This window comes from Lepisosteus platostomus, chromosome 11, assembly GCF_059453375.1.
Source record: "Lepisosteus platostomus isolate fLepPlt1 chromosome 11, fLepPlt1.hap1, whole genome shotgun sequence".
Lineage (NCBI taxonomy): Eukaryota > Metazoa > Chordata > Actinopteri > Semionotiformes > Lepisosteidae > Lepisosteus > Lepisosteus platostomus.
In genome coordinates this window covers 18941663-18968939 of record NC_142621.1, presented here as the reverse complement: position 1 = coordinate 18968939, position 27277 = coordinate 18941663, and the positions used below count along the sequence as shown (strand labels likewise).

Sequence of the window (27277 nt, the reverse complement as noted above, 5' to 3'; positions counted from 1 at the left end):
AGATGAGCTAACCAGTTCCAGCAACGGACTAATCATAAAAAGTGTCACCACACTTGTTAAACCATCACCACCCGCTGTACTGTGCTGCACGCAGCTCTATTTAAACCCTCTAAACTCGCTACTCGCTGCTCGGTATTGATTCCTCTACTAGAGAGCTCCTATCTCGCCTTTTGTTAAACCTCTCTTGGTATACCTCATTCGGCTTTTTGAACTACCTTTGCTCTTGACTACGGACTCACCTATTGATTTGGATTGGACACATGTTACAGCCCCTACATTCTCCTTCGTCTGCAAAGGATCCTCATACTTCATCACTTGGATTCGTTACACTTATGTGCTTTCACAAAAAGGTGTCAATTTGTTTTAAGCCCTCTGACCAGCAATACAGCTTGTGCAGTGAAGCATTGCAACTTGCCAATCACACAAAAGCTTGTTAGGTGCACTTTTACCCAATGAGGTCCAGGTGAAACAATGCCTGATCAAGTCACCTTTCAAATGGCCTTAATTCAAAGCTTAGGTCACTGCAAGAAAAAGGTCTCACTTTCAGCCAGTTTTCTGTGCATTCCATAATGCCTCGAATATCACCACAAGCAAGGGAGAGGACCACTGGCATGCTGCAGGCAGGCATGTCATGTGCCAGCGTTGCCAGACACTATGGAGTATGCTGCTCCACTGTGTCCCAACTGCAGAGAGGGTTTAGGCAGACCAGCAGGACAGATCTAAGATCTGGTCACCCTCGAGTGACCACACTGGAGCAGGACTGACACATCAGACTCGTCCATCAGAGAGATTATTTCAGATCTGCCACAAGTACTGCTGCTGAAACTGCCCACATCAATGACAGGACAGTGAGGCTCCAAACTGCTGGCCTTAGAGCAAGGCGACCTGTCAGAGGCCCTCTGCTCACACCTCCTAGATGTCACACCCAACTGGCTTGGGCCAGAGAGAGGCTGCGATGGACTCGTCAGCAGTGGCATCAGGTTCTCTTCACGGATGAGTCATTCTTCAGCCTGTTCCACGCAGACGAGAGGGCCAGAGTGTGGAGGAGAAGGTGTTGCGTTTCTTTTTTCCATCAGTATATTTAACTCCATAAAGGGTTGTGTAGTCAAAAAAGAAAAATAAATTATTTGTATATTACTAAATTAATTCAAACCCAATATACTTTCTGTTTTCTTTTATTGTTTGCTCCAGTTCTCTGTTTTCTGTGATTTCACTCATTAATAAATTAATAATAATTAGGCGTCCATCCCTTTCAAACTCTGAGTCAAGCATGGAGTAGAATTTTATTGAGGGAGAATTTTTTACGGGAAAATAAATAAAGATTGAAGTAAACTGATTCAATACACTCAGTACACTCAGTGCATTCAGTACAGATTCAATAACACCTGGGTTATAAATAAATTAAAACCACAACATCAACTGATATCAATCTGATGTGATTAAAGTACTAAGCATTCAAAGATCCTTTAGGTATCTATACTGTAAATGAATCCGTTTTATAGCATCCATGATAAAACTATGTGGATGGACTATAGGAAGAAAACAAGTAGAATTAATTAATTTTATGGTGTTATTTTTTGTAGTAATGAGAAAGTCATGTAAGCACTGTCTCTTCAGAGTCCACGCATAGCAGGGAGCATTGAGCATGCATATCTAACTCCTCTTGTGAAGGAGGATGGGGACTAATTCATTATGGGAAAACAGTATGAAGGGCTGTTCATTATTTAAAATATGGATACATGACAGCATTTTGACCACAGTGCTTCATTTCCACTGAGAACATATGGTTCTCTAGGTAAGAACACTGGCTGAATTTGTATGGGGCTTGTGAGTCATGTAATGTTGCTTCAGTTTTGTTTTGACATGAGCTTTAGGAAGTCTGACACAAGCCAAACAGATGTGCCCATGTGTTATTTGTAATGTCTGTACTGTTTGCTCTTGGTTTAAAGTTCATAATCATAATTTTTGCCAGTTATGCAAGTGTTGCATCTCGGTAGAGAGCTTTCATTTCCAACAACCTTTTCAGAAACATGGTAATTGGATTCATCATACCAGATTAAATATGCAAATGAGAGTGTATGTTTTAACATGTAGTTAATATTGCAATGGTATACATCATGACATTTGCAAGAAAATTAAACTTGACCAAAGGCATTGGAGGTTAAATAGGTTAAATGTTTTTCAAGTAATTGATGGATTATGACATGATGTTCACTGTGCCTCTTGAGGGTCTTAATCCACTCGTGATTCTAGAACAAATTGTTCAGCAAGGGGAATGCAATAGCCAAGGACAACTCTCGTAATGAGCTTACCCACAATAAGCTTGCAGAGATCCCCCTGTATGACTTTTTTGAAGATTGTCATAGTTGTGGCATTGTTGATTTTCTCTTAATTCAAGATCTGTATGACAAGAATCAGAAGGTGTTGTGTTAATCCACCCTGATTTAAAAATGACTTTGGAGCTTTGTTGGTACAGCTCCAGACTCATCTCTAATTTAATATTGTGAGATGGAATTCAGTATACTTTCAGTATAGTATTGTTGACAGAGCATTGAAAAAAAAAATCAAACTACTAATTCCAACAGGCATTGAATGCCTCCCTTTTCTTGATCTGATCTTCCCCCTTCCTTAGACATCCACAGGACTGGTTTGTAACATGAAAACAGGAGGCACTTTTTTACCCAGATAGGGTGAAAAGATGTAGGATAATCAAGCTGTTTTTCTGAAGCCTTTACCTTATTTTATTTTTAGATGCTCTTGGAAAAAGTTCCTTGGATCACTTTGCTGCTAACTACTACACACGCTAGATGGGCCAAATGGCTCCTTCTCTTTTGTAACCATGATCTCATGTTCTTATGTTCAGCTGACACATAGGCATCTACAGACTCATCAGTAGTTAATGCACATGCATAGAATGGTACTCCTGAATACCTTGGATTTGTACCTTCTATGCTATGCCAGTGGTAATAGCTATATCACCTTCCCTATGTTAGAGTCCTTTGAGCACCTATCCTAGGCTCATACCACAGACCATTTGGTTCAGAGGGGAATAGAAACTGATCTGTCATGTTTAAATGTTAAGAGATTTATGTTTTATAGGCTACTTTGTTTTGCTTTCTTTCAGTGACAAAACAACAGCTATTTATTGTTTGTTACCTGTACATCTTTTCAGAAATGTCAGTGATTGTCCATTATTTCAGCCAAGCACAGATCTACAAATGCTCCAGGTGTGAAATGATGAACTTCAGGTTGAAAGGAGTGTATGCACTGTTTGTTTCACGAGTGAAGCCACACAGACTTGTTTTTGGAGGATAACAGTATGCATAAACAGCTCCTAAGTTAATCTCTTTTTACTATGAATTTTGTAAGTAAAAGATAAGTAAAAGAGTAAATTGATTAACTTCTGATCTGATCCCTTGGCTATTTTCATTCTAGTTTTGTTTGCTGGAGTTTATTTGTTATAATCTAATGTTTGTTGTTTTCAGTTTTGAGATGTGGAAGTATACAGTATACAGAGATACATGACTTAGTCATCAGCCTCAGCATCCCTTTCATCCTCTAGGCTGAGCCTGTAATCCTTGATCTGCGAGATCTCTTTCAACTCATCTATGAGATAAAGCAGCGCGAAGAGATGGAGAAGAAGGCACAGAAGGATAAACAGTGTGAGCAGGCAGTTTACCAGGTAAACCTGAGTGTTTCCAATATTTATCATGAGCAACATCTCCACTTTATTACAGAATAAGACTGGAAGAGTATTTTATTAAGAAATGATAGATTATGAATGTACATACTGTACAGTCAGTACAGACAGGTCAGCCATGATCTCTAGTGAATGCATAGAAAATGAGAATTCGAAAGAAAGTGTTGACCTGGAAGAAGTTACAGCCAGATAAAAACACAGTGAGGTGACTCACATCTGTAAGGCTTTCTATCACCAGGAAATCATTTAGTTCAAGCTTACAGCATTGCAAACACATTCTCACATACTGTAGATGCTCTAAGGATTCTGTAGAAGCATATACAGAAGACAAGTACTGCATTTACAATATCTGTTCTTCACTGTAAGCATTTTTTTAAAGTGAACTGGAAACCGGTGTATATAAAAAATATTAAAAAGTATGACTAAAAATAAACTGTGGTTAAGTATGTTAACTTAAAAAATATATCTGAAACACAATTTCAAGACAAAGGCAGTAATGGCAGTCTCTGCATAATTAAGCATGTCATTAAATAGAGCTCATTGATCTCCTTTGCATTTATTGCTACTTATTTTGAGCCTGAACATATAGTATCTGCTAGCAGTTAGATCACACTGGGTGATAAGTTTCAGGCAGCTTTAACAATTAAATGACAAAAATCTGTCAAAGTGTGGCTTCTTGAGTTGGGAAAAAAGCAATGAATATTTCTTCCAAGAATGAAATTTTAATAATCAGATGTTGAAAAATTTATTGTGCTCCTGTCGAGTTTGCTGATATGCCTGCCTTTGAGTCTTAATTTTTACTCCACCACTATCCTCCCTCCTCTTTTCTCTTTTCTGTTGGTCCAATCTTTGCTTCTGCTTCTTAAATGCTTTCAAAGACGATTTTGGAGGAAGATGTAGAAGACCCTGTGTACCAGGTATATTTTTATACAAATTATGAATATGATTTTTATTTCTGAGGTTATCTGATACAGACTCTTTGCTTTAAATTTATAGTAGAAAATTCCCTTGTTAGTAATAGGCGTTAATGTCATACAAACTCCACCCTTACATTTTTCTCTTTCAAAATTAATGTCATATTATTTCATCCCTCCTATACTTTTAATACATAGTGGTTCATTGCAGTAATTGATTGTGTTTAACCATTTTAGTTTTTTTACCAGTGCAGTGTTACACAGTTTTTTTCTGGTTGATTTGAAGGTCTGGCCTGGTTTGATTGCACCTCTTTTTCCACTTGCTTCACTTAATACAATGCTCTGTAGCACTCACTGAATATAGACAGCTTTAACCCTTTACCCTTTTCAAAACGTTTGGAATATGGCAAATGACCCAAAATACCTTTAGCAAAATATATTAACCGTTGTATAAGCTGAAAAAAGAATAACTATGTCCTGTGTAGTTGCATGCAGATAAAAAAATATTAATATGGCCAGAAAATTCAGGGACTCCCTACATAACAGAGAAATACTTTTAAAATTTCAATTATATCTGTGTATGTTAGTGAACATAACTCACATACACAAGTACCAAACACAAAATAAAGTGTGTGAAGAAATTATCAAAATTGGTTCAGTGGTTCAGTGTTTTTTTAATCAGAATTGCAAACCATCAACGGGCTGAGCTGAGTTTGACTTAGCCAAAATTTCTCTTCCATGTGGGGCTGTAAAGATCATGAGAAAAGAGGATTTTGTCTGCTCTGTCTGCTTTCAGAAACAGCTGAATCAAGTCATTGTAGTTCACAGAGAAGGGCAGGAATGGCAGCTTCTATTTGATTGTTTCTTGATTTTTCTTTACTTGAATTTACAAGTACCTACAATATAAGCATTATAGCTGATAATGTGCATTTCACAATTTGATTACAAAACATTCATCACTACCAAAAACATCTCCAATTTTGTACAATGTTATATGATAATAATATTAACTGAATGAATTGCATAATTGCATAAATAGTGGCATTTGAGAAGGAATGCAGTTCTTTTAAAAAAAATGTCCCATGACATTGCTGGTATGGATGAGAATAATCCCAAATCCCCAATCAGTGCAGATCTGTGTCATTGTAAATGGGGCTGCTGGTCCAGATGATTGAGTGTAACTGCTTGGGCCATGCTTGTATTGATCTTGTTTACCAATCACTTTGTGCTTTCCCACTGTTTTTCTTTCTGCCTTCTCCCGTTGTGCTGCCGATGTTATAGTATATTGTGTTTGAGGCTGGACACGAGCCCATCCGTGAGCCCCAGTCAGAGGAGAACATTTATCAGGTACTAAAACCTCCCTTCTGAATCAATGCTGCCCTATCTGACAGCTGGACCTTCAAGGCAGGAGGCTTGTATTTTTAAAACTAAGCAAGAGGGACTCTATTTCTCACATGGTCTCAGGTAGCAGGAGACATCTAATCTCTTCACCAAATCCAACTCTCATAAAAGCTTGGAAATATCTCCATATTTGCAGCAAAATAATTAGGAACAGGTGTTTCTATTTAGTTTTGTCCAGATTAGGCTATATAGAAAATAGAAAATCACCTAGTGATCGGCCCATCTTTTACAAGTTGGTTCCAAACAAGTTCCAAACTGCATGAAATGATGTATGACACATTCACTGTTTGGTGGAAGTCAATATTCCATCTTCCATCCCGGTCATCTTCAGATATTTTTCAGTGATTATTTTTTTGTATTAGATACTTATTTTAATATGTTTTTTTTTCTACAAAAATAGCCTCTTAGATTAACACAGAGCATAAGGCTTGATTTGATCCAAACTGCAAAATAAAATACTTAGACACACATTAAGCTTGATTGATAGAACTGTGAATCCTAGACATTGATTTGAAAGCACTCAGTTATTTATTCTCTACGAGCTACGTATTCTGCTGGTTTGGGACCTCCATAGCAGTAGCAATATTTACCAATTATTGTTAGGAATAATTTCGTGAAGGCATACAGCCTAGTTTAACATAGTGAGAATGATTGCTTTTAGTATTGGAGAGAGGACTGGAAAAAATATTTTTATTAGTCAAAATCATTCTCTGCTTTCTTTTGTATCACTGAAGGCAGGGTGAAGAAATTCACTTGATTCTTGCACCTAAAAAACTTACTTCAGAAATGTCTTGAGAAAATATGTTAAATTCTTTCAACTGTGCAAGCAAAGAGATTATAAATCTGGATTGCTAATGATTAGTGATGAAAAATTCAGAAACCAGTAATTGCCAAATGGAAACCATTATCTGTTGGTCTGCGTAAAAATCAGTCCTTTGCTGCAACTACACTGTGCAGCATTTACAATTTCCCTTCTCAAAGGAATAAGCTGACCTTCGTGGTGTTCTAATTCTGATTTATTCGAGGCCACTGAGTAGCACTGTGCTTAACTCCTCTTTAGAAGATGAAAGCCAAAGGAAGGTTAATCACCAGCAATGCTATTTGATCTTTAAATAAAAAAGAAGGTAAATCATTTCAAAGCAGAAGCAGAAATAATTGTAACAAATATAAATAAGTTAGAAAAAGTGAAAATAATATTAATCACCAAAAATAAGCCTGAAACAACAACAAAACTAAGAAAATTGTTTCTGCTTTCATAAATCTTAGAAATTCTGTAAAAAAATGCTTTTGCCTCCAAAGGTTCTTAGTACTAATGAAATTTCCTACATGAGAAAAAATTCTCACTATCATTCTTATTTAAAAATAAATGTGCTGTTTTTAAAATTATACTGATATATGGGAACAAATTAAAATATTGTGCTAAATATTTTGGCATTTTACTGAAATGAAAAAACTAGAACAGATTTGCAGAAAGAAGTTGCATTTATTTTTCAGCACATTTTGTAGTAATGTGTACTGTTAGGTTACAAACCAGATCTATACTGCAATTTTGTGATTTCATTCAGATAAAGGTTTGCTTAGACTTTAATTATATGTGAAGGATATCTTCAACTGAAATATGATTCTCATAAATTAGTGAGGCAGGCAAACATTTAATTTTTCCTGAAAAGTAGAGTTCCTCCTGGGTTGTCCTGTCTTTCTGGTAGTGGTGGTGATGGGGGTGTCTGAGTGCTGCTGTTTGCCTCCTGAAGGTTATAGGTATTTTTTTGCCTGAAGATAATTTTTTGTTTACTTATTTTTGGCTTGACTGACTGCCAATCTAGGTCCCTACAAGTCAGCAGAAGGAAGGTGTCTATGATGTTCCCAAACGGCATCCAGTGAGTGTAGGTGTTTGTGCTTTGTTCTTTGCTACCCTCAGGCAAACCTCTCAGTCACTCCAAATCACGTGAAGCCCAAAAAAGGCAGTAGTTTTTTATTCTTTATTTCCTTCTTCTTTTATTCTCCATATGGAATTCTGCTGCTGCCCCTTTTACTTCAGCTTTAGAATCCTATGTGATCTCTGGCAGAGCGCTATGCTTTTGTATGGAATGTACAGTATGCTCTCTCAGGGTCACAGGCCTCAAGTGCTGTGTGTTCTACACTAACTGGAGGGATCTAGAAAATCAGTTGTGCCTCTCAGTAGGAATAGCAGAAGAGGCTGTAGCCGTTTTTTTAGTTTTTTTCCTTTGAATGATTTTATTAGTTGGAATGAAGGTTTTATTAAAAACATACCACAAAAGGAGTTTAAAATCTATAACATTCCAAGAAAAGGACAATGGAGCCACAGTTATGCATGTTGTGGAAGGACAAAATAGTATGTCATAATATGTAAATTAACAATGGTTTAGAGCTTGCATGTAACCAAATCTAATAAAGGCAAGTAATCTGATAAAAAAAATAATTCTGGCAAACCCCCACCATTTAAACACTGCCTTTGTCCCCATACTAATTTCTTTAACTTCCACTTATTATAGTCAAATTGCTTCTACCTTTTTTGTTCTATTGTTCTGAATTGGATCTTAGGTATGTTGAGAGGTTTGTTTGTGGTTGTCTTTTGCTTTGTATTAGCTGCATGCAGTTTTATAGTCTGCAACATTTTAGGTTAGGGGTTGCAAATGAGAAATTCTTTATAGCCTGTAGTAGATTAATAGTTCTTTAGTGCTAAGTAGTAACTTATTATTACTTATTATTAATAATACCATAATAAGAAAACTCTGATAGTTATCCTGTAGAAATGTTAAATTAATTGACAAATTACAAATAACAGATTTTTAAATGTCTGTAAAACATGACATTTGCAACCCCTAAAATGAAAAGTTACTGAAATGCATGATTTGGAACTACTCATATGGATAGGAAATGTATTTTCATTAGAACTGCATAGTTCTTTTGAAGATTCTGCTTGGTAGATCAAGAATATGTATTTTTTTTCTTTAGAAGGGTGATGCTCTATTGATATTACATGAAGCTTATTAAATAAAAGGAAAGTCTATATTTAAAAAAGGAAACAATTGAAAATATATTTCTTTCCATCTGGGTAGGAGTATACAATCTAACCATTGACAAAGGATATAGTAAGTATTTATAAGAAATGAATTGAAAGGCAACATTTTAAAGCAGTGCTGTTTAAATGATTCAATGCCCTGTGCAAAGCAAATGCCCAGTCTTCTTAACTGTTGCCAGTTGCAGAACAAACAATCAAACTTTAACTTGTTAAAACTTGCTATCTCATTTCAAATGGATGTAGAAAAGCTGACTTAGGTTCTATTTCATTGGTATTATTGCTGGTCTGTTCATTCAGTCTGAGCTTATTGAGTGCTTATTGCTCCTTGTCCCTGTCATCCAATCACATTTACAGTAGGTTTATTTCCTTGGACACATTTCACCATCTTAGAATACGGTGCAAGCAAGCTCTTATCTGATGCCTTTGGATCTGTGCATTTATTGAAAATACGGTATTTGTGTCGCTAAAAGTAAAATGTTATTTGTAATTACTTTGTAATTGTTATAAGTACTGTCGATTGTGTGAGTAGGGTGAGCTTTTCATAATGTTATATAGAACAATTTCAATGAGCAAACACTATTTAGGGTCTCCCTTTAACATAGCCTAGAAAGCTGGATAGATAGCTTTTTTGAACTCACAGTACTTATTTATGTGTGATATGATTCATTATGGCCTGTGTTTATAGTATGTTGACTTACATTCATGTAGGCCAAGCATTTCTATTTTGATTTGTTTTTGTTTCTTTAAAAATCAGACACATTATTGTGTCTATAGTTTCATGAAAAGCCACACAGTGTGCTTAACTCTGAAATTACCAGTCCTAAAACCACAATTGTGATAGTCTATTTAGTTATTTGGAATTTTTTAGTACCAGTGAATCAAGCGTAAAATAGCTTTACCTGGATGGTTTCAGATTCAATATCCTTGATTAGTAAGTTTTATGAAACTGTTGTACCCTTTTTGTTTATATTATTTTAATCACATTATCAAAGAAGGCATATTTAAACTTATACATAAAATCTAGAACATATCTGTTCCAAACACAGAATAATTCTGGAATCCTATAGACTGTTGTTAGAACTCAGCCAAGTGTTGACTTTAAAACACATGATTTTTATGGTGGCAAAGAAGAAGAAGCATAGCCACAAACTATCATGTATGTTTCATGGATGCTTCCAACTAACTTTACATAGAATATAAATTAATAATAAATTGGCACATTACAAATAGTCTTCAGGAGAATTCAGGAGAATGGTGCAGTCTTAAGAAGATATGGTGAAGGAATGGCTTCACTGCAAGACCCAAATTACAAAATGAGCTGATGTGTGCGTTTGTACCAAGCATAGTGTCTAGATAATAAGCACCTTGCTTTAGTAGAAATAAATGGCAAACAGATCAGGAAAGTATCCTTAGGGGGAAATAAAAAAATGACTTCTCATTTAATCACGTTTAAAAATGCACAGCTTATGTATTTATTCAGCATGTTATTTTCCAGTGGGGAATAATCTACCAAATAGGTGAACTTTTGTAAAACTGAGTTCAAAAGCTTTCATGCTAACCACACTAATCCTGGGCTTTACACTCTTCGGCTAACTTGCATACAATTCCTTACATAAGAAGGATCATCCTGGTTTTCTCTCTGCTACTGCCAATGAACATATAAAAAGTGGAATCTGAAATAGCCTAACTGCACTTCTTTGTGGCATATTAAGGAGAAAAACAATGTAATGCTTAACAATGTTGGGCCAGAGTTCACTTTTCATACAGTTTTTATGTGGAATACGTTTTTTAAATCAGTAAGGTCCTTAAAGGTCCCTATTGCCCCCCAAATTAAAATGAACTAATACTACATAATATGATTTTACACACAAACATTATGATGCAGAAGAAATCTGCTACAAACAGCCAACGTATGTGTGTGCTTTAGGCATCCCTGTTTTCTTATCTTAATCTTAGTACCATGTGCAAATGGCTCCACATTTTTTTATTTCCAGATGGAATGCATTTGCATGATCAATCAGAAAATTGGAGATTAGGGATACAATGTTAATTATGTAGGCTACATTAACATATGCAAAATACACACACGTGATTAATTACACTTTTCCCCAGAGTACACAAATTGCAAGGTAGGCGTAGCAAGGCTGAACAGCTGTCCAGCGAGAGAGGAGGTAGTGAGGCTGTCAGGAAACCAAGGTCACGGAGATATTCAGTTCAACTGAGGGAGATAGGGTGAACAGTCAGGAGGGTCAACACTTCTTATCAGTTAGTGGTATCAACCACTAACCTATCCTCCCAAAAGCAAAAGAAAAACAAAACTCTAATAAGCTTTGCCGTAGCAGCAGTCAATTTGCGATAACATATTACCTTCAGGGCTAGATTACCATTATTCCAATTAAACTTGCACATACCAAAATACATAAAGCAGCAGTAGTTAAGTAGACTATACTATATATGCTATAGGTTAGACTATACTGACTCAACTTTGCATTATGTCAAACACAATAAACCCCTCAGAGTACCAGTACCAGTACTTTTTCATACTCTTTATATGTAGTGCTGTGATGTACTATTCTCTACTGGTGATCCCTCAACCCATTCTTTTAGTGAGTTATGACAGCAGCATTTTCATTGCTTTTATTTTTTTATTAGAATTAATCCTTATCATCCTACAATGACATCACTTAATTGCACCCTTTCTGGTCATTTTCATGCCATGCTTACTGCTAACCCTAGGGAATGAAGTTAAAATCAATATTTTAATTATTCTTGGATAAGTGGGAGTTGACATATCTGACAGTGCTTGATTATGATGTTTGCATTTTGGCATTTTGCATGTATTCTGTTCTGTGTGTGAAACACATTTATGTATCTTTGCCAGTGGTACTGATTGGTAGGCGGGCATAATTAATTCCTTTTTAATTGTTGCTTTTATTCCTACCATCAATTACCAACAGTCACAGCTTCCTGTCAGGAAATGAAAAGAAAAGCCCTGACAGCCTGAGGTTTGGAATGAAAACAAGACATAGACATTTAAAATAAAGAGATTCATGGTTTATCGTTATTTATCTTTTTTCTCTATCTATTCCTTATCCCCTCATGGAACAGATATTGAAGTGATTTTATGTACTGTATGAACTAGAATGCCTTTTCTTTAGCAGGATATGTCTAATTGATATCTGATTGGTTGGAATAGTTATTCTGAAATCCCTGTCAGTACTGGCCTTTAATAAGTATGTTTATTCCCTGTGTTCTGAATTAGTTTCATTGCAACCTGTACTTCTCCTTACCTGTTCATTCACACAATATATAGTGTGCTGTGTATGTGATCATGAGGGAGTAGGATTTGAGAGTCACAGGTCAAAAAGATAATGTTTTTTCCATATTAATGAATATGAGAGCAGGTCACACATGGAGAATGTCTTTGACTGATCATCTTCATCTTCACTCATTCACCCAGTGCCTGTGGTCACTGCTGTCCCACTTTCTCATCCTATCACCCATTCAGTACCACTTTACCATTGCAGAATGGACAGACACTGGTGGAGATCGATGAGGACCTGTGCAAGGTCACCCAGGTAAGGTTTAGATAGTCTGAGAATGTAGGGAGACAGGTTGTTCACAATCAGTAGTGAAATTAAATCCAAATTGTATTAATGTCTAATCAGCACTCAGGATTGATAGATTTAACACAATCAGTATTAAGTACATTTATGGTTTTATTGAGTGCACAAAGTTGCTTACCTTTATTAAAGCATGTCAAAACACTGTCATCTGCTGACACTTGCTGCTTACTGGCACGGTGTCCTTTGCTAACTATGTCCATGTGTAAACATAAATGTTGCTATGGAATATGTAGTAATTCCATATAATCATGGAGACCTTGGAGTAGTGATTCATAAGTCTAGAATCATTTATCAACAATGGAATAAACCATTATGTCATGGATATTAGTTCCAAGAAACTGAATAAGCTGGTAATGCAGTTGGCACCGAAGCACTGCCTCATTGGTGGCTTGTAAACAAGTAATAGAAATGCCACATGTAACTACACCATGTTTTTTATCCCATCACAAAGCCCTAATGGTTGAACTTCTTTTAAACGTGGAATTCCTCTTTAAAACAGATTATGAAGAGGGATACTATCCTGACTTAAATTTCATGTAAAACAGATATCAGCAGTAAATACTGATCCATATATTGCAGCAATTCACTCTGAATAATAACTCTTCAAAGGTAAAAATAAAAGTGTATGGTCCACTTTATGTAGCACAAATTTTCATATGGTAATTCATACAATTAATCCATTTAAAAAATACAGTACAGCTTTGGAAAATGTGTAATGTAGTGTGAAGATGGTCTTTAAAATAACTAGTTAATGGAATATTAGCACTTTATCAATATAGTCTATCAAATAGTGTACTGCTTGTACTATTATGTAGTTGAAAACATAGAAATAAACATCCTGCTAAAAGTTTGCTTATTATTGAAACCCTGATCAGTAAAAACAAATCTGCACAATCCAAAATCCAAATGTAGCCAGCACACTAATTTCTAGCAGACATTACGAATGCATTTGAATGTTTTATTAGCCCTTTATTTTAAAAGGCTGGGTTTGAAGCAGCACTAGATGAGAATAGACTGTTCATCCTATAGTTTTAGAACTGTTTTCTGATAATAAAATAATAGGACTACATAGTACATTAATATAAAAAGTTTGCAATGATATGCAATTGACTAAAATATTTTAAGAATAGCACCGACATCCAAAATGTGTCTTATGATTTATGCAAATCCTTTATCTGATACAGAGTATTGTACAAGACTGGGAATATAACGTAGTATAAATAGAATGAACCCTCTCCATATTTCCTTCCTGGAGGAATATTAAATTAAGTGACAAATGAATTCTCTACCTGCTTAAGGGAAACATCAGATTAGAAAAAATAATGCATTTATGTGTGGTTCTCACTCAAGTTAGGGAGTCTATAATTCTCACCTGCTTCAAGCTATGGCTAGTTCCGGGTGAGTATCTTGCAACCCATTAGTGTCATGTCTCATTCACATGTTGTTGTTCATTTTCTAACAAGATATTTTATCAGATTCACATTCATGGAATGAGCCTCCACATCTCACTAATTCTACCTAATGTTGCTAGTTTTTTTAGAACTGTTCGTGACAAAGGTGCGTATGACATGAATTCCAGTGAGGATTTGTTTCTAAAGAAAATGGAGCCTTAGCTTTCCTCTGCTTTTCTAAAATGCATTTTGAAATCTGTAATTCCAGAATATTAATCAACTGGAACTGTTTGGAGACATGTCGACCCCTCCTGATATCACATCTCCATCCGTGAGTGTCCCGCCGACTTCCACACCATGTGCTTCTTTTTTCAGATTTTGTTAAGGAACCTTTGCTTTATGACCATGAGTATACGAATAAACCGTTCAATATAAAAAAAAAAAATTTGAAACAAAACTAAAAGAATGGAAAATTTTTGTGAACATTTTACTTTTAATTCTTTTTTAAAAAAGGCATTACCTGGAACTATTTTTTATAATTTGCACTTTGAAGACAGTCACATGGGAAGGAAGGAAAGAAAACTGCTTCTTTGACCTGCTGTTTGTTCCGTCAGACACCTGCATCTCCAGCCAACACGCTCGACCCTGGAGTGTCTCATCAACCCACATCGGAGATGTTCACCCCTTTCAACCCTGCATCAGTGCCCTCAGGTAAAGGAGAGTTTCTCTCACAGGCATCAACCCATCAACCAGTGCTCTGAGATTCACCTACTCCATTCAGCTCCCATAAGGTCCTGATATCATGTTATCTTAGAGCTACTGTAGCATAGTACATTCTCGTTCACTAGGAATAACAACAACCAAAATTTAAGTGTACTGAAATGTTTATTGAGTGTTTTAATCATAGCAACTTGGCTTACCCTGCTTGGCTGAGGGCCAGTCTCCATAGGACAAGGAGGCTGGGATCCCCATGCAGAGTGACCACAGGGGGAACTGCAAAGGTAGAGATGGGGTGGAGAAGGGATGAAAAAGTCAAATGCGAAAAGGGGCTTACATATAGAATTACATATAGTATTTGTATTTTTTTTAATGTGAGGAAAAGATGCCAGGAATTATATGATTACTATTTAGGACAGATGAGGCTAATTGAGCTTGGCTGTTGTCATATCTCCCAAACTTTTATTTTGAACTCCTTTTACTCTAAGTACACTTAAAAATTGCAATAGAAAACTATTGGAGCATGTATTTCATAATGTTACTCTTATATTGTTTTTTATGGGATTCAAAATGAATGTCTGGGAGAAAAATGAATCTCAGCTACTTGCAGTCACCTGCTGCAGTATAGAAATTCGGACTACCTTACCAATGTTCTTTGCTCACGTATACCTCCACAAATCTCATTGCCACCACCTGCAACCCTTCGGCTCATGTGATAGCCAAGGTCTCCAACGACTTCAGCCACTTGACCAAGTCATTGTTTCTTAAGCCAAACATTTTAAATCCAGATCACGTCTTTAAACATTAATTACTTTAGCCTAGACCTAGACAAAACAAAAGGGTTTGTGTACATCTCCTGAAATATGGTTTATTATGACTTTTCACTTGTTGTCATAATTTGTCACAGTTGTCATAATTTAATCTTGGTAACACTTTGAATTCCTCAGTTTAATTACTATGTTAAAAAATTGAATACTTAATTTTAAATTGAATTTCACAAAATGAATTTTCTTTGAATCAAATAAAAATAAGTTATTCACCACTACTTTTGAAAAATCAATTTAAATGAATGGATTAATTAGATAATATCAATTTTTGTTCAATATGTAATGACTAGGATATTAGGCAATGCTGTATTTCATAAGCTCTAAAAGATCTTGCGCATTCTTTTTTGTAATGGTAGAGGATGCAGGTCACCTTTGAAATAAATCATTCACAGTCTTTTTAAACTATGAGACTATGAAACAGCTATGAAATTGTAAGCATGTAATTAAACATGTCTCAAGTCAATGGAAGCGACAGTCCAACAGGCATAATACGTTATTAGAAATACCACAAAGATATGAACTGTGTCTCACAGATATGACAGTGTTAGCAATAAAATCAATATCAAACTTCGGATTGAATTCTCTCACAGTATACAGTAACACAGTAAAGCATTAGGACCTCTGTGATTAACTTTCCTTATATTGCCTCTTGAGGTTATAAAATATACCCTTGGCTGAGCAGAAAAGAGATTCAATCAGTCTTCATAAGACCCTACAGTACATTGTGGTACAGTACCTACCTGGAGAAGATTGGTTTTCCTCAGTGCTTTTTGCAGTCATTAGTTAATCATTTTCATGCTGCTCAGATATTGTGTCTAAAATGGGACCTCTTGGAAAGCTTTGCACAGTCTCATACAAAAAAGGAAAAAACGTATTCATGTTACACTGTACTCCAGTACTTGACATTTCAGTGAGTATTCATAACATACAATGTTGAAGTGACAAGTACAGTTGAATAATGACTGACAAAGATTAGACAACTTTGGGTGAATTTTATAGTTGTACTGGCCCTGGGTTGAAACATACTGTATGTCAATGGAGATACAAAATAGAAGAGCTGTTGGCTCTGTAATAAAATATTTGTTAATCCTCCTTCATTTTTTAATTATAATTAATTATTACGATAATAGAGTGATAGATTAACAATACATCTACTCACAATTAAACAATTAAATATGTTTAATAAAATATTTATCTTAATAAACTTTACTTTAAAGATTTAAAGATTACTGGATGAATATTTAGTCAGTGATCTTGCAAAAGTTTGCCTCTGATGATTTTGGATGCCGTCTGTATACTCTAAACATACATGCATATTCAGTTCCTCTATAATTGCTGATACAGCTGGGACATCTGGCTGTGACAGATTGAATAGTGCTATAAATGTAAACAATATTTCATTGAAATTCATCATAGTACTTACAAACAATTCTGTAAGTACTTTGATGAATTCTGTATACTAATACAATTGTTAGTAAACCTGGACTTATAAATGTTTGCTCAGCAACGGCGTACCTGACCAAACAAATGTTTTATAGCCTATTTTAGATAACGTGATTATCTTTAATATATTCAAAGTAGCTTAGTATTGAATTTTGGGACTTAATTTAACTTAGTTGTGAATACTTTTTCTTCTGCCTTGGCAGTCAAATTTACAGCAGCCACATTAAATAAAGGGATTTAATTTGCACAGTTTTTAGTGCTTATTGTGGCAGAATGTAAGAAAATCAGGCTTGTTTCTTATTTTAGTGTACATCTTTGCCATTCTGCATTTCAACACCCCCAGACAGATTTCAATTTCACAAACTAGAGACTTATTGCAAAGGTATTCTTTCAAAGACACTCTCCATTTAAATACACAACCTCTTTATGGATTTACTTTTAACATTTTTGGAAGCAACAAAACCTGCACTATCAGTCTTACTTGTATCTTTCAGTGAATTCCTAAATTAAAAATACAAACCATGACCCATTGTTTTCCTAAACAAACTTTAGGATTGTAGTGATTCATAGCCGTTCAGGGACGCCAAATATGTAAGAAAACTGGCTCTCTGAAGGCACCAGTTCTGTAGGGTTTGGGCATTTACTGAGACAATTATTAATTGTAGCAGTAAATCACAAAGTTGATTCTTTTGATGGCTTTAGAATCCAACCATGCGACATAACTCAAACAACGCGCACACACAGGTACTAATACACGAGGATACATTTATTAATACATAGAATATGCATTAAACCTAACAGATCTTATCGAGAGGGTTATCAGAATACAAAAGGTATATATTCAGTCAGTTACAAAGAGTTACACATATCAAGAGGACATACGTTCAGTATATCATTCATTTAGACCGTTTCATAAATGAACTTGGTTACAACTTCTACATTAGATACTCAAAACAAGTACATAACTCTTAGGAATTAAATTGATATCAACTGGTTGGGATAACAATTGAATTCTCGAGCTGTAATGCATTGAAGTTGAATACTCATCCAATCTTTGGGAATTCAGATCTCCTGCGGGCACAAAGAAACAGTTGCAGGCTGTTGCTGTCCAATCCGCGCTCTCTGGCTCGGTGCCAGGCTGTACTGTGCGGCTTGCGACGGTGTGTTGCTGATGCTCACTGGCCTGCTAGTTAAGTTTGTGCACAGGAGAAAAGATGACTGTGGGTCCCAGCAAGTCAGGAAGAGGACCAGTTCGTTTATGATGAAGAGCTAGTTCTGAATAGCGATTCAGCTGTCCACAGTTCTGACCTGTTCACGAGGCCTGCTGCTGGTTACTCTCTGGCAACCTCCACTCTAGACTCTTAGAACAAAGGAAAGTTCTGGCACTCAGACACACTGGCCGTTCCGTGGTTGTCCGGGCTGAGTCTCAGGATGGTCAGGAGGCGCGCTGCGAGGATGTCCTGCCCTTGGGAGCCTTCTGCTCCTGGGCCGTCCTGCCCTGGAATTCTCCTTTGAATTCCCTTTAGAACAGTCCACAGAATCCTCTCCAGAATCTTACTGAATCTTGTTGAATCTCTGTGTTGCCTGTTTTTACCTGGAGGAACTTCAGCTCATTGATTGGCTGAAAGTTCCATGGGCATCAGAGTCCCACGTGGGTTACTCGGCCCTACCAGTCCCTGATTGGTTGATCAAGGTGAGATATGAGTCACTTACTCCTGACACTTAGGAATGCAATCCAGATGTCCAACTCGCACTCCCTAGACAGATAGGCGCCAATGGATGACCATTGATCATGATAGCCAGGCTTAGCTAAGTGCATCCCCCTTTGGGAGCTGGTTTCTTATCACAAGAAAACATCTTAAATCAGCTTGCATGAATTCTTTCTCTGTGGCTGCACCACAGAGATGAACAGAGAAATTAGGCCTAATTTGGGAAAGCTCAGAAACACTTAATTCTGCCTTATTAATAAGCCTCACCGCTACAGGATAAATTACTATATAATGCAGAGTAAAAACTTTCATTCTTCACACAAGCCCGCTTCCCCATCAGGATTCTGCCTGAAGAACTCTAAAATACATACTCTAATACGATGTGATGGTGTTCTTAGTTTTAGAATGTTTATTCTAACTCGAGAAGGTGCAAGTGTTTCAACATAAGATACATAAGTATTTGTACTCCGGTTGGAAAACCAAAAAAATCCGTAGTGGTTTTAAGAATACTTCTCGTGAATCACTCGCTGTTGGTTAATGTGTGTCACTGGTTACTCAGTGTATTTTCCCCCTTTGTGAACTGTTGCTGCTTCTAGTCAGCACCTCTATTATGCCTGCTGCAACAGGATTGGCGAAGACTGCTTCAGTGGTGCACAGACTCCTCACACTGTGTAGTGCTAGCTTGGCCAGGTGTTCTGTGGAGCTCACTCTTGCCCTTGGCTGTACTTTCCAGGTTATGTCACAATGGGAGCTGTCCAGCCTGCCCACTGGGGACAGCAGCCGTTTGCCGCCCAGCAGCCCCTGGCGTTTGGCATACAGCCTCCCATGCCCGTCGCTCAGGTCATCCCAGGAGCCCAGCCAATGATTTGGGGTCAAGCCAACATTTTTCCTGCCACTCAGCAGCAATGGGCTGCCATGGCAGGGGCATTTCCACCCACTGCCTTCATGCCGACGCAAACTGTTTCCCCCCTGCCGGCTGCTATATTCCAGGGCATAGCAGCGGCCCCTGTGGCCGCCGTGCCACCTACCTGCGAAGCCCCCACAGTGTCCAGCCCTCAGCAGGGGGATCGGTCTCGACAGAAGATGAGCAAAGAGATGTTCAAAGATTTCCAGATGGCCAAACCACCCGCTGTGCCATCTCGAAAAAGCGAGCAGCCAGTGTTGGCCTGCACCTCGGAGGCCTTCACCACTTACTTCAACCGTGTGGGAGTGGCTCAAGACAACGATGACTGCGATGACTTTGACATATCACAAATGAACCTGACTCCTGTGACTTCTACTACTCCTTCCACCAACTCACGTGAGTTCTTATCCTGCAGATTCTAAATCCAGACAATAGATAGACCCCAGTGGCTATATTATTATTATTATTATTATTATTATTATTATTATTATTATTATTATTATTATTATTATTATTAAGAAAGATAGTTAATGCAAATTTACTAAAAATCAGTATCTCGTGCTCGTTTACTTGCAAAATAAATCTCTAGTGTTCATAAAGCCTGAAATGGTTAATTCTGCTGTGCAGTTTTTCGTTTCAGCTCTATAGACCGTTTTTGTTGTTTTTTTCTTGTTTTTAGTGTCCAGCTTCAGCAAGCAATCTTCAAGTATACCAATATAATAACCTATGTCACAGATTTATTTTCCCCTTGCAAACAAAAGGCATTTATTTCCAAAGTCACATGGAAATTGAATTAGTTGAATTAGTTATCATCTTCATCTCTGTGTTAGATTGTTATCTTTGAAAATGCAGGGTTACTGTGGGCTCTATGGCTTCCTCAAAGACACATTGTAAAATGTCCATTAGACTAAAGTCTGAAGCTTTTGAATCCAAAATCTCATACCTGATTTATATAATACATAAGCAATACATTGCAAAACAAGCATGCCATTTTCACTTAGAAAGGATATGGAAAACTGGAAGACATCATCAGTACCTTAATCTGTACCTTGCATTTTCTTTATGTTTTCCAGCTTATTTTTCTGTTCTTTCATCCCCTTCTTTTTCTTTTGATGTCTTCATCTTTTAGTTTTCATTTTTTTGCATTGTCCTAGAAACATGTTTGTACCGGTTATTTTGTTCTTTTTTATTCGGCTCATCTGATTAAGTTTCTGTACTGTATGTCTTGAACTACAGTATATCACTACAAACCCTTACACTCCATGCTTTCCGAGAGACAGGTGCTGGGCTCTGTGGGTCCACCATACAGACACCACATTGTGCTTATAGTCCCCCTGGAACAAGAACAGATTGTAGTGTTGAGCTGTGAAATTAGAATCCATTTTATCAGAAAAATAACTAAAGGCAATAGCTGACATTTAGAAGAGCAGAAGAATACTTTGTCTTCCCCTGTGAGCTATTTATGATTGTTTAATTATCTATGATACTGAGAGACTGAAGCAATGATGGCCCATTTAATTTTACAAACCTGTATTGTATGAATTATTAGTAAGAAAAGTGATACAATGTCAGGATACACCTCTTTCTGTGCAAATTAAAATAATCAGTGGTGAGAACTTTGCAGTTATAGTGTAATTCTTCACTTTTGCTCAAGAGGTTTTGGGCTATAGCATGTTTAACAGGGTGAAATATATTAATCTTTTATTTTTTTTGGCTATGGTCTTAAAGTTTTCCTATGAGTGGATTCCACTTACTTCTGATCATCTCCTAAAATATAACAGTGAATATTTTTGAATATATGTTCAATTGTTTCAGGTAAAAAAACTAAAGCAACTATAGCCCCGCAATGATATTCTACAGCACTGCAATCCACCAGGTTAGGCAGCAAAATAAAAGAGCAGGAGTTTTAACAAGAACACTGGAGATTGAATGGGCATGAGCTGTAAGAAGATTCAACAAGGCATTACCCAAAGTGCAGCTGTCTGAAAGGATGACAGAGTTTGAGAAAACAGCACGATTACATTTAGTGCCTCCCAGAGAGAGCTTATGTTAGATCCTTCTGTGTTTTGCCTATAATTGTCAGAGAAAGTGTTCCACAGTTTGTGCTAAGTGAATGTGAAAGGTTTTAGTACCATGTACAAGTGCAAGTATCTTGAGAACATGGCATTTAGGTTCTGTGCATACCCTGGCCTTTAAAGTTTCCTCTTTATTCTCTTAGTTTTTGTCAATATACATAGGTACATTTAACACAGTCTACACTCACTGCATATACTCACTATAAGTTAAAATGCATTTTCTATATCAATATATAAATAAGATGTTCTTAATGTCTGAATATATTATATATAAATCTATATAGATATGTACTGTATGTAGATACCGTATTCAGTACTGAAGCTTTTGCAGTGACTCTCTTCAACAAACATTAAACTGAAAAGATTGACTGAAAAAATTATTGACAGCTTGTTTACGTCTATAATGCAATTTCGCAAGTTTTTGGCTTGTCTAGTCTCCATGCACTTTTAGTTTGTTATTGACAAAAAATTGACTCTGACTTATTGAACATACATAGCATGGTAAAAATCCAAGGTGCTACACACAGATGCTTTAAAAATTATTGGATCCACATCTGAGTATTGTTCTACATTACTGACAAGAAAAGAAAAAATGTGGAGAACAACAAATTCATTAGATTACATTTTAACACAAGGATCTGAATTTCCTGTGTTAGAGACTTCAGTGAAGAAATGTGTGTGTCTTGTGTCTGTGCCTGTATTCGCACACTGCAGCGGCTGTCTTTGTCAGGGTATTTGCTCTGTGTCTTTATGCAGCTCCAACTCCAGCCCCTCGACAGAGCTCTCCATCCAAGTCCTCCACCTCGCATGCCAGTGACCCGGCCACAGACGATTCATTCGGTGACGCAGAAGGCAGTCCCAGCCAGAGTGGGGAAGAAGATGCTGTGAGTATCACCAATGCCTATGGAAAAATAATCTGCAGGGAACAGGTGGTCTCCTTTTTTGGATTACAGCATATATAATAAGTGCAAGACAAAATGGATTCATGGAAAGCTATGCAATAGTTTAATTCCCTACATTGAATTCTGTTCAGTGTTTTATTGCAGAATTAAAACAATGTTTTTACCAGTATTACAGAAAGATGTATAGTAATAACAATTATACAGTGAAACTAGAGTGTGGTACAGTATGTTCATTGATGGCTTTTAAATAGATCATTCTGTCAGCACACCCAACTATAACAAATCACCTGAGAATCAGCTGTGGACAACAGCAAAAATTAGTAAAAATCCATAGTGTCTTCAGTCCTTTCATGTGTATACTGTACCTTTAAATTTCTTTTAAACAGTCTCCTAACTGAAATGATGTCTTAGAACCTTTAATGCCAGCACTAGTTCACCATATAAGACATGTACAGTATTCCCATAGAAATGTCTTACAAAATAGGCTCAAACTAGCCACCTATCATTTATCATTAATTTTAACCGTCTGTCTGCAATTGTGTGAATAACATGTTTAAATTCCCTGACCATCCCACAGAGTAAACCATCAAGACCTTCCCTCATTTTGTAGCTATTAAAAAAGCTGTGGGCTTATTAATATCCATATGGAGAACATACCTGTATATACCACATTATATATACGGTTAATAATAAATTCTGAAGTCACAATGTACAAGCCACATAAGTAATTTACATTTCATTTGTCATGTAGCATATCTCCTATGGTTGATTGTAAATAACAAAAGTGACCAATTCGTCACAGGCTAATTAATTCATGGTGTACATGATCATCCTGCAGGAAAGTGAACATGATGGGACTTCTTGGGAAATAATCGGGAAAGTTTTTAAAGTGTGCAGTGAGATGTGCTCCATCTTTCTATCTGTGATGTCAGGGTTAATAAAGAGCTCGTCACTTGGATCATGAAAGAACAAATACAAATGAATGAAGATTAGATGTGGTAGTAATTTCTATTTCACATGCTTTCATGTTCTGTCTCAGCAGTGCAGTCCTTGCTATATATCTGTGTGGTCACCTTTTTCTGATCCAGTATCCACATTCATTGAAAATCTAAAAGAAAATATGTAATAACTTTACATATTACATTACATTTACATCAACATTACTTAACATTACATATACAACTTAACTTTTCCGCATTGGGATTGAAATCTAAAACAATTGTATCATGTTATTTTATTAATTATATAAATACAACACACAAGACTATAAAAATAAACATTTCAAATCCTGATATGGGACAAATGAATTGCATAATGTTATCTCCTATTCGATGGAAACACCACAAACAAAAACACACACGCATTTACTGGTTACAAAACAGCATTACCTGGTTATAAAACACTTCCATTTAATGTAAATCCTACACATTAATAACTATGATATGAACATGGCAACAACTCCTATGTTCAAAGTTCATGTATTATAAATTAAACAAAAAATGTGTTTTAAAAACATGCAGAGTTTTGTTTTCAATAATAATCCAGCCACAATTTTTTGCCAATTATTAAAAGTATGAGACAAATTACCCAAATTCATTTTTTTTCCATGGAATGAAACCTTAATTAGAAGCACAAGATGGAAAATACCATTTGTTACTGGCCTAGAAGAAGTGCTGCCAGAAGTCAAAGAAGTGCTGCCAGACACCTTTCAGGAAACAAATAAATATGAAGAAAATCTAGGAAAGACGTAGTCAATTAAGGGCAGTTAAATAGACAAATGCCTAGACACTTAACGTGGTCATGATATAGATATCAATTCAAGGAAATAGATAAGTTTCCCATTATATAGCACTATGAATCATTGTCCGTTTTACTGGTTTCTGGCTGTTGTACAAATACTAATGAAGTGTAGAAAATTAAGCTTTTTGCATTACTTTAATGTGATAGACGTTTTCTATAAACAGGGTCATTAGTTTGAAATATTTTAGGCTTATTGCTGGCTTATTTCCTGTCCACAGCAGTAACAAACTTGCGGAGCAGTGCATTGAACTTCAGAACCCTGTTGAGCTGTTTATTTCATTTTAGAGTTGAACCAAGTTGTTTTGTGTGTGTGTCTGGGGGAGTTAATACTGCAGTCAGGTGATGTTAGCTACTTACCATCTGTCTCAGAATCTGAAAGAGACCAGAATATGGAAATTGTAAATATGGGCTTTAAACATGAATTGAAGACATTACAAATTCAGTGATCTGTACCCCCTGGTTGTGAAACTGAAGTGGCCAAGCAGAGCAAGAAGAGTGGGCTGAAAATTTAAATGGAAAGGCAAGTTTTATGTATGAGCAACAAGCAAGATTTCAGAACTGTGCTTAGTTTATACTCTGTCTTACAAATACAGTTGTAGCTCATAAAAAAAACAACTGAAATGGATCAAACAGCTGTGCAATAGGAGTGGGCAACAGATTCTTTGCATTAATAGTTACTGTACTTTCTACTAGGCATGGCATGTCAGAATTACTGGCACAGTGAAGGGTTAGATTTGCTTAGATTTTCTCTGTTCTTCATGGCGATTGATCCTGTGTTGGACTGTTCCTTCAACTTTGTTCTTTCTTCCTTTCCTCTGCTCCTTTGTTCCTGCACTGTTTTCTTGTATGTTCTTCTCTACCTTCTTAGTTCTCTCTCCCTTGATTTCCAGGCCGGTGGGTCTCAGGCCTCCTCTGCCAGCGAGCCCCCCGCAGAGCCCCCCGCAGAGCCCCCCGTTGATAGGCCCAGTCCACAGGTCGGTAGCTAGATAGCGCAGGTCAGGGTAGGTATCTGTCCTTCTTTCCTGCTCTTGGTGTTGGCCTGCTCCGTGCTCACATTAGCTGACACCACACGCGCCCTGCCCCCCTTCATCACAACTCCACATTATGGCTGTGCGTCTCCATGTGTTTTATTGCTTTTCCTTTAGGTCATCCTGCTTTTCCTGCACATTACTCCTGCCTGCATTGGCAGAATGCTCTGTGATATATGTGATGTATATGATATGCATGTATGTGTGCATGCTAGAACACTCCCACAGTGCATCTGGATGTTTTTATTTTTCAAGCTGCGACAAAACGTGAGTATCTTGACCATATTATTATATGACCTAATATGTGCACTTTCTTCTCAACCACAAAAGTTCAAAAATATAATGTAAAAAATAAAAAATAATAATTTTCATTCTTATCTGTGTGATTGATACCGTTCCAAAAATATTCAGTGTAGTTAATCCAGAATAAAAGCAGATGTTGGTATAATACCTGATCAGATTTGAAGGGCTAGGTTTCAGTAGTTGAAGTTTTGTTTTCATGTCAATCTTCAGCTCTTACTGAAAATATACTGGCAAACCCATGCATGGCGTTGACAGTATAACTGGGGATTTACATGGCAATCTGTTCATATTCTGTAGCTTGTAGAATGATTTTGTAAAACTCAGTACATGTTAATTTTATGTAGAAAACAATCAATGTTTTTTTATCAAAGCGTTATTTCTTATTGATCCATTATTTTGAACCTCAAATGCCTTTTGCAAGGTGAAGCCCATGCTAGCAAGTGCCTTCATTATATTCCTTATCTATCAAACCAAAATGGTGATTAGTTATAGACTAACTAATGATATGTTCTGGTGATGTGTGATAACTGTAACATTCATAACAAAAGAAAAATATTAAATAATGGCATTTCCTTTGCTTAACTGTCAGTTTTTTTAAGATGAATTGCTTCAGAGAATGTATCTGTTTTTGCTATAAAATGTAATGCATCTCCAAAGTCCTTTTTAAAAATGAAATGTATGATTGAACATTCATTCTGCTCCACAAGCTTCAGCAGCATTTGCAAATTGGTGGTCAGTTAATTTTGTACTATCCAACTGATGGGGCACACAGAAAGTACAAAAGGCAGTCTTGAACTGTGAAAATATTTCATAAGGCTTCAGGTTGAAATCAAGTATAATCATGTTGACCCCTCTCTGTCTTTCATTGTATTGTTGCACTTTAAATCTCCAAGTCTTGTGGGTTTTGTGCATATTTTGCAGTGTAGTTTGGTAAAAACATGATTCCTTATTTTGTAGACCTTAGGGAAGCTTGAAAAGATTCAAAAGTAGTCAACAACTAACTGCTATTCAGTGTGTCTCTCTACAGTATATGGTGGAGACGGGTGGATTAAAAGCATAGAAGGACAGTGCTCTCAGTGTAAAACACAATGAGACAGCCGTTTCTTCCAGCGCTGTATTATTCACAATGACGTGTGTTTGCGGCGTTGTCAGTGAACATGTTTGTACAAAATGAAACCATTAAGTCCCCTTGGTCAAATACATGCAATAATGTATTGTTACGGTTCACTTATTGATCACATGCTGCTTTGTAATGCAGTATGAGCAGCCTGGATGATGCCCAGGAAAACAGATATTTTTATTTGATTTTGGGCATGAATGTGTCTGAAGAATGGTGTCTCCCTGCCACCATCCCTCAGTTTTAATCCCCTCATTGTGCAGTCAGGCCAGCGCTGTAAACAAGAGGTTGTATTCCTCATGTTTCACTATCTTCAAAATGAATAATTTAAAGTGACTCAAGATGCTATCCTTTTTCTGGCTGTCACTGTGAGTTCA

General features: G+C 36.6%; 1 protein-coding gene across 15 annotated transcripts in view; it reads left to right on the top strand.

The window, feature by feature from the left end:
* The window catches only part of LOC148652126 (disabled homolog 1-like), a 360191-nt gene that overhangs the window by 323473 nt on the left and 9441 nt on the right, over window positions 1-27277 (top strand). For 4 of the 15 annotated variants that reach the window (XM_088598756.1, XM_088598755.1, XM_088598757.1 and 1 more), the window contains 10 exons: window positions 3563-3682; window positions 4579-4617; window positions 5896-5961; window positions 7839-7898; window positions 12586-12636; window positions 14344-14406; window positions 14690-14786; window positions 19505-20071; window positions 22507-22634; window positions 25343-25426. In XM_088598756.1, coding sequence (XP_088454882.1) covers window positions 3563-3682; window positions 4579-4617; window positions 5896-5961; window positions 7839-7898; window positions 12586-12636; window positions 14344-14406; window positions 14690-14786; window positions 19505-20071; window positions 22507-22634; window positions 25343-25426 — 1275 coding nt within the window. Of the gene's footprint in view, window positions 1-3562; window positions 3683-4578; window positions 4618-5895; window positions 5962-7838; window positions 7899-12585; window positions 12637-14343; window positions 14407-14689; window positions 14787-19504; window positions 20072-22506; window positions 22635-25342; window positions 25454-27277 lie in introns of all 15 variants that reach the window. The other 11 variants (XM_088598758.1, XM_088598759.1, XM_088598761.1 and 8 more) reach the window with 11 other exon arrangements.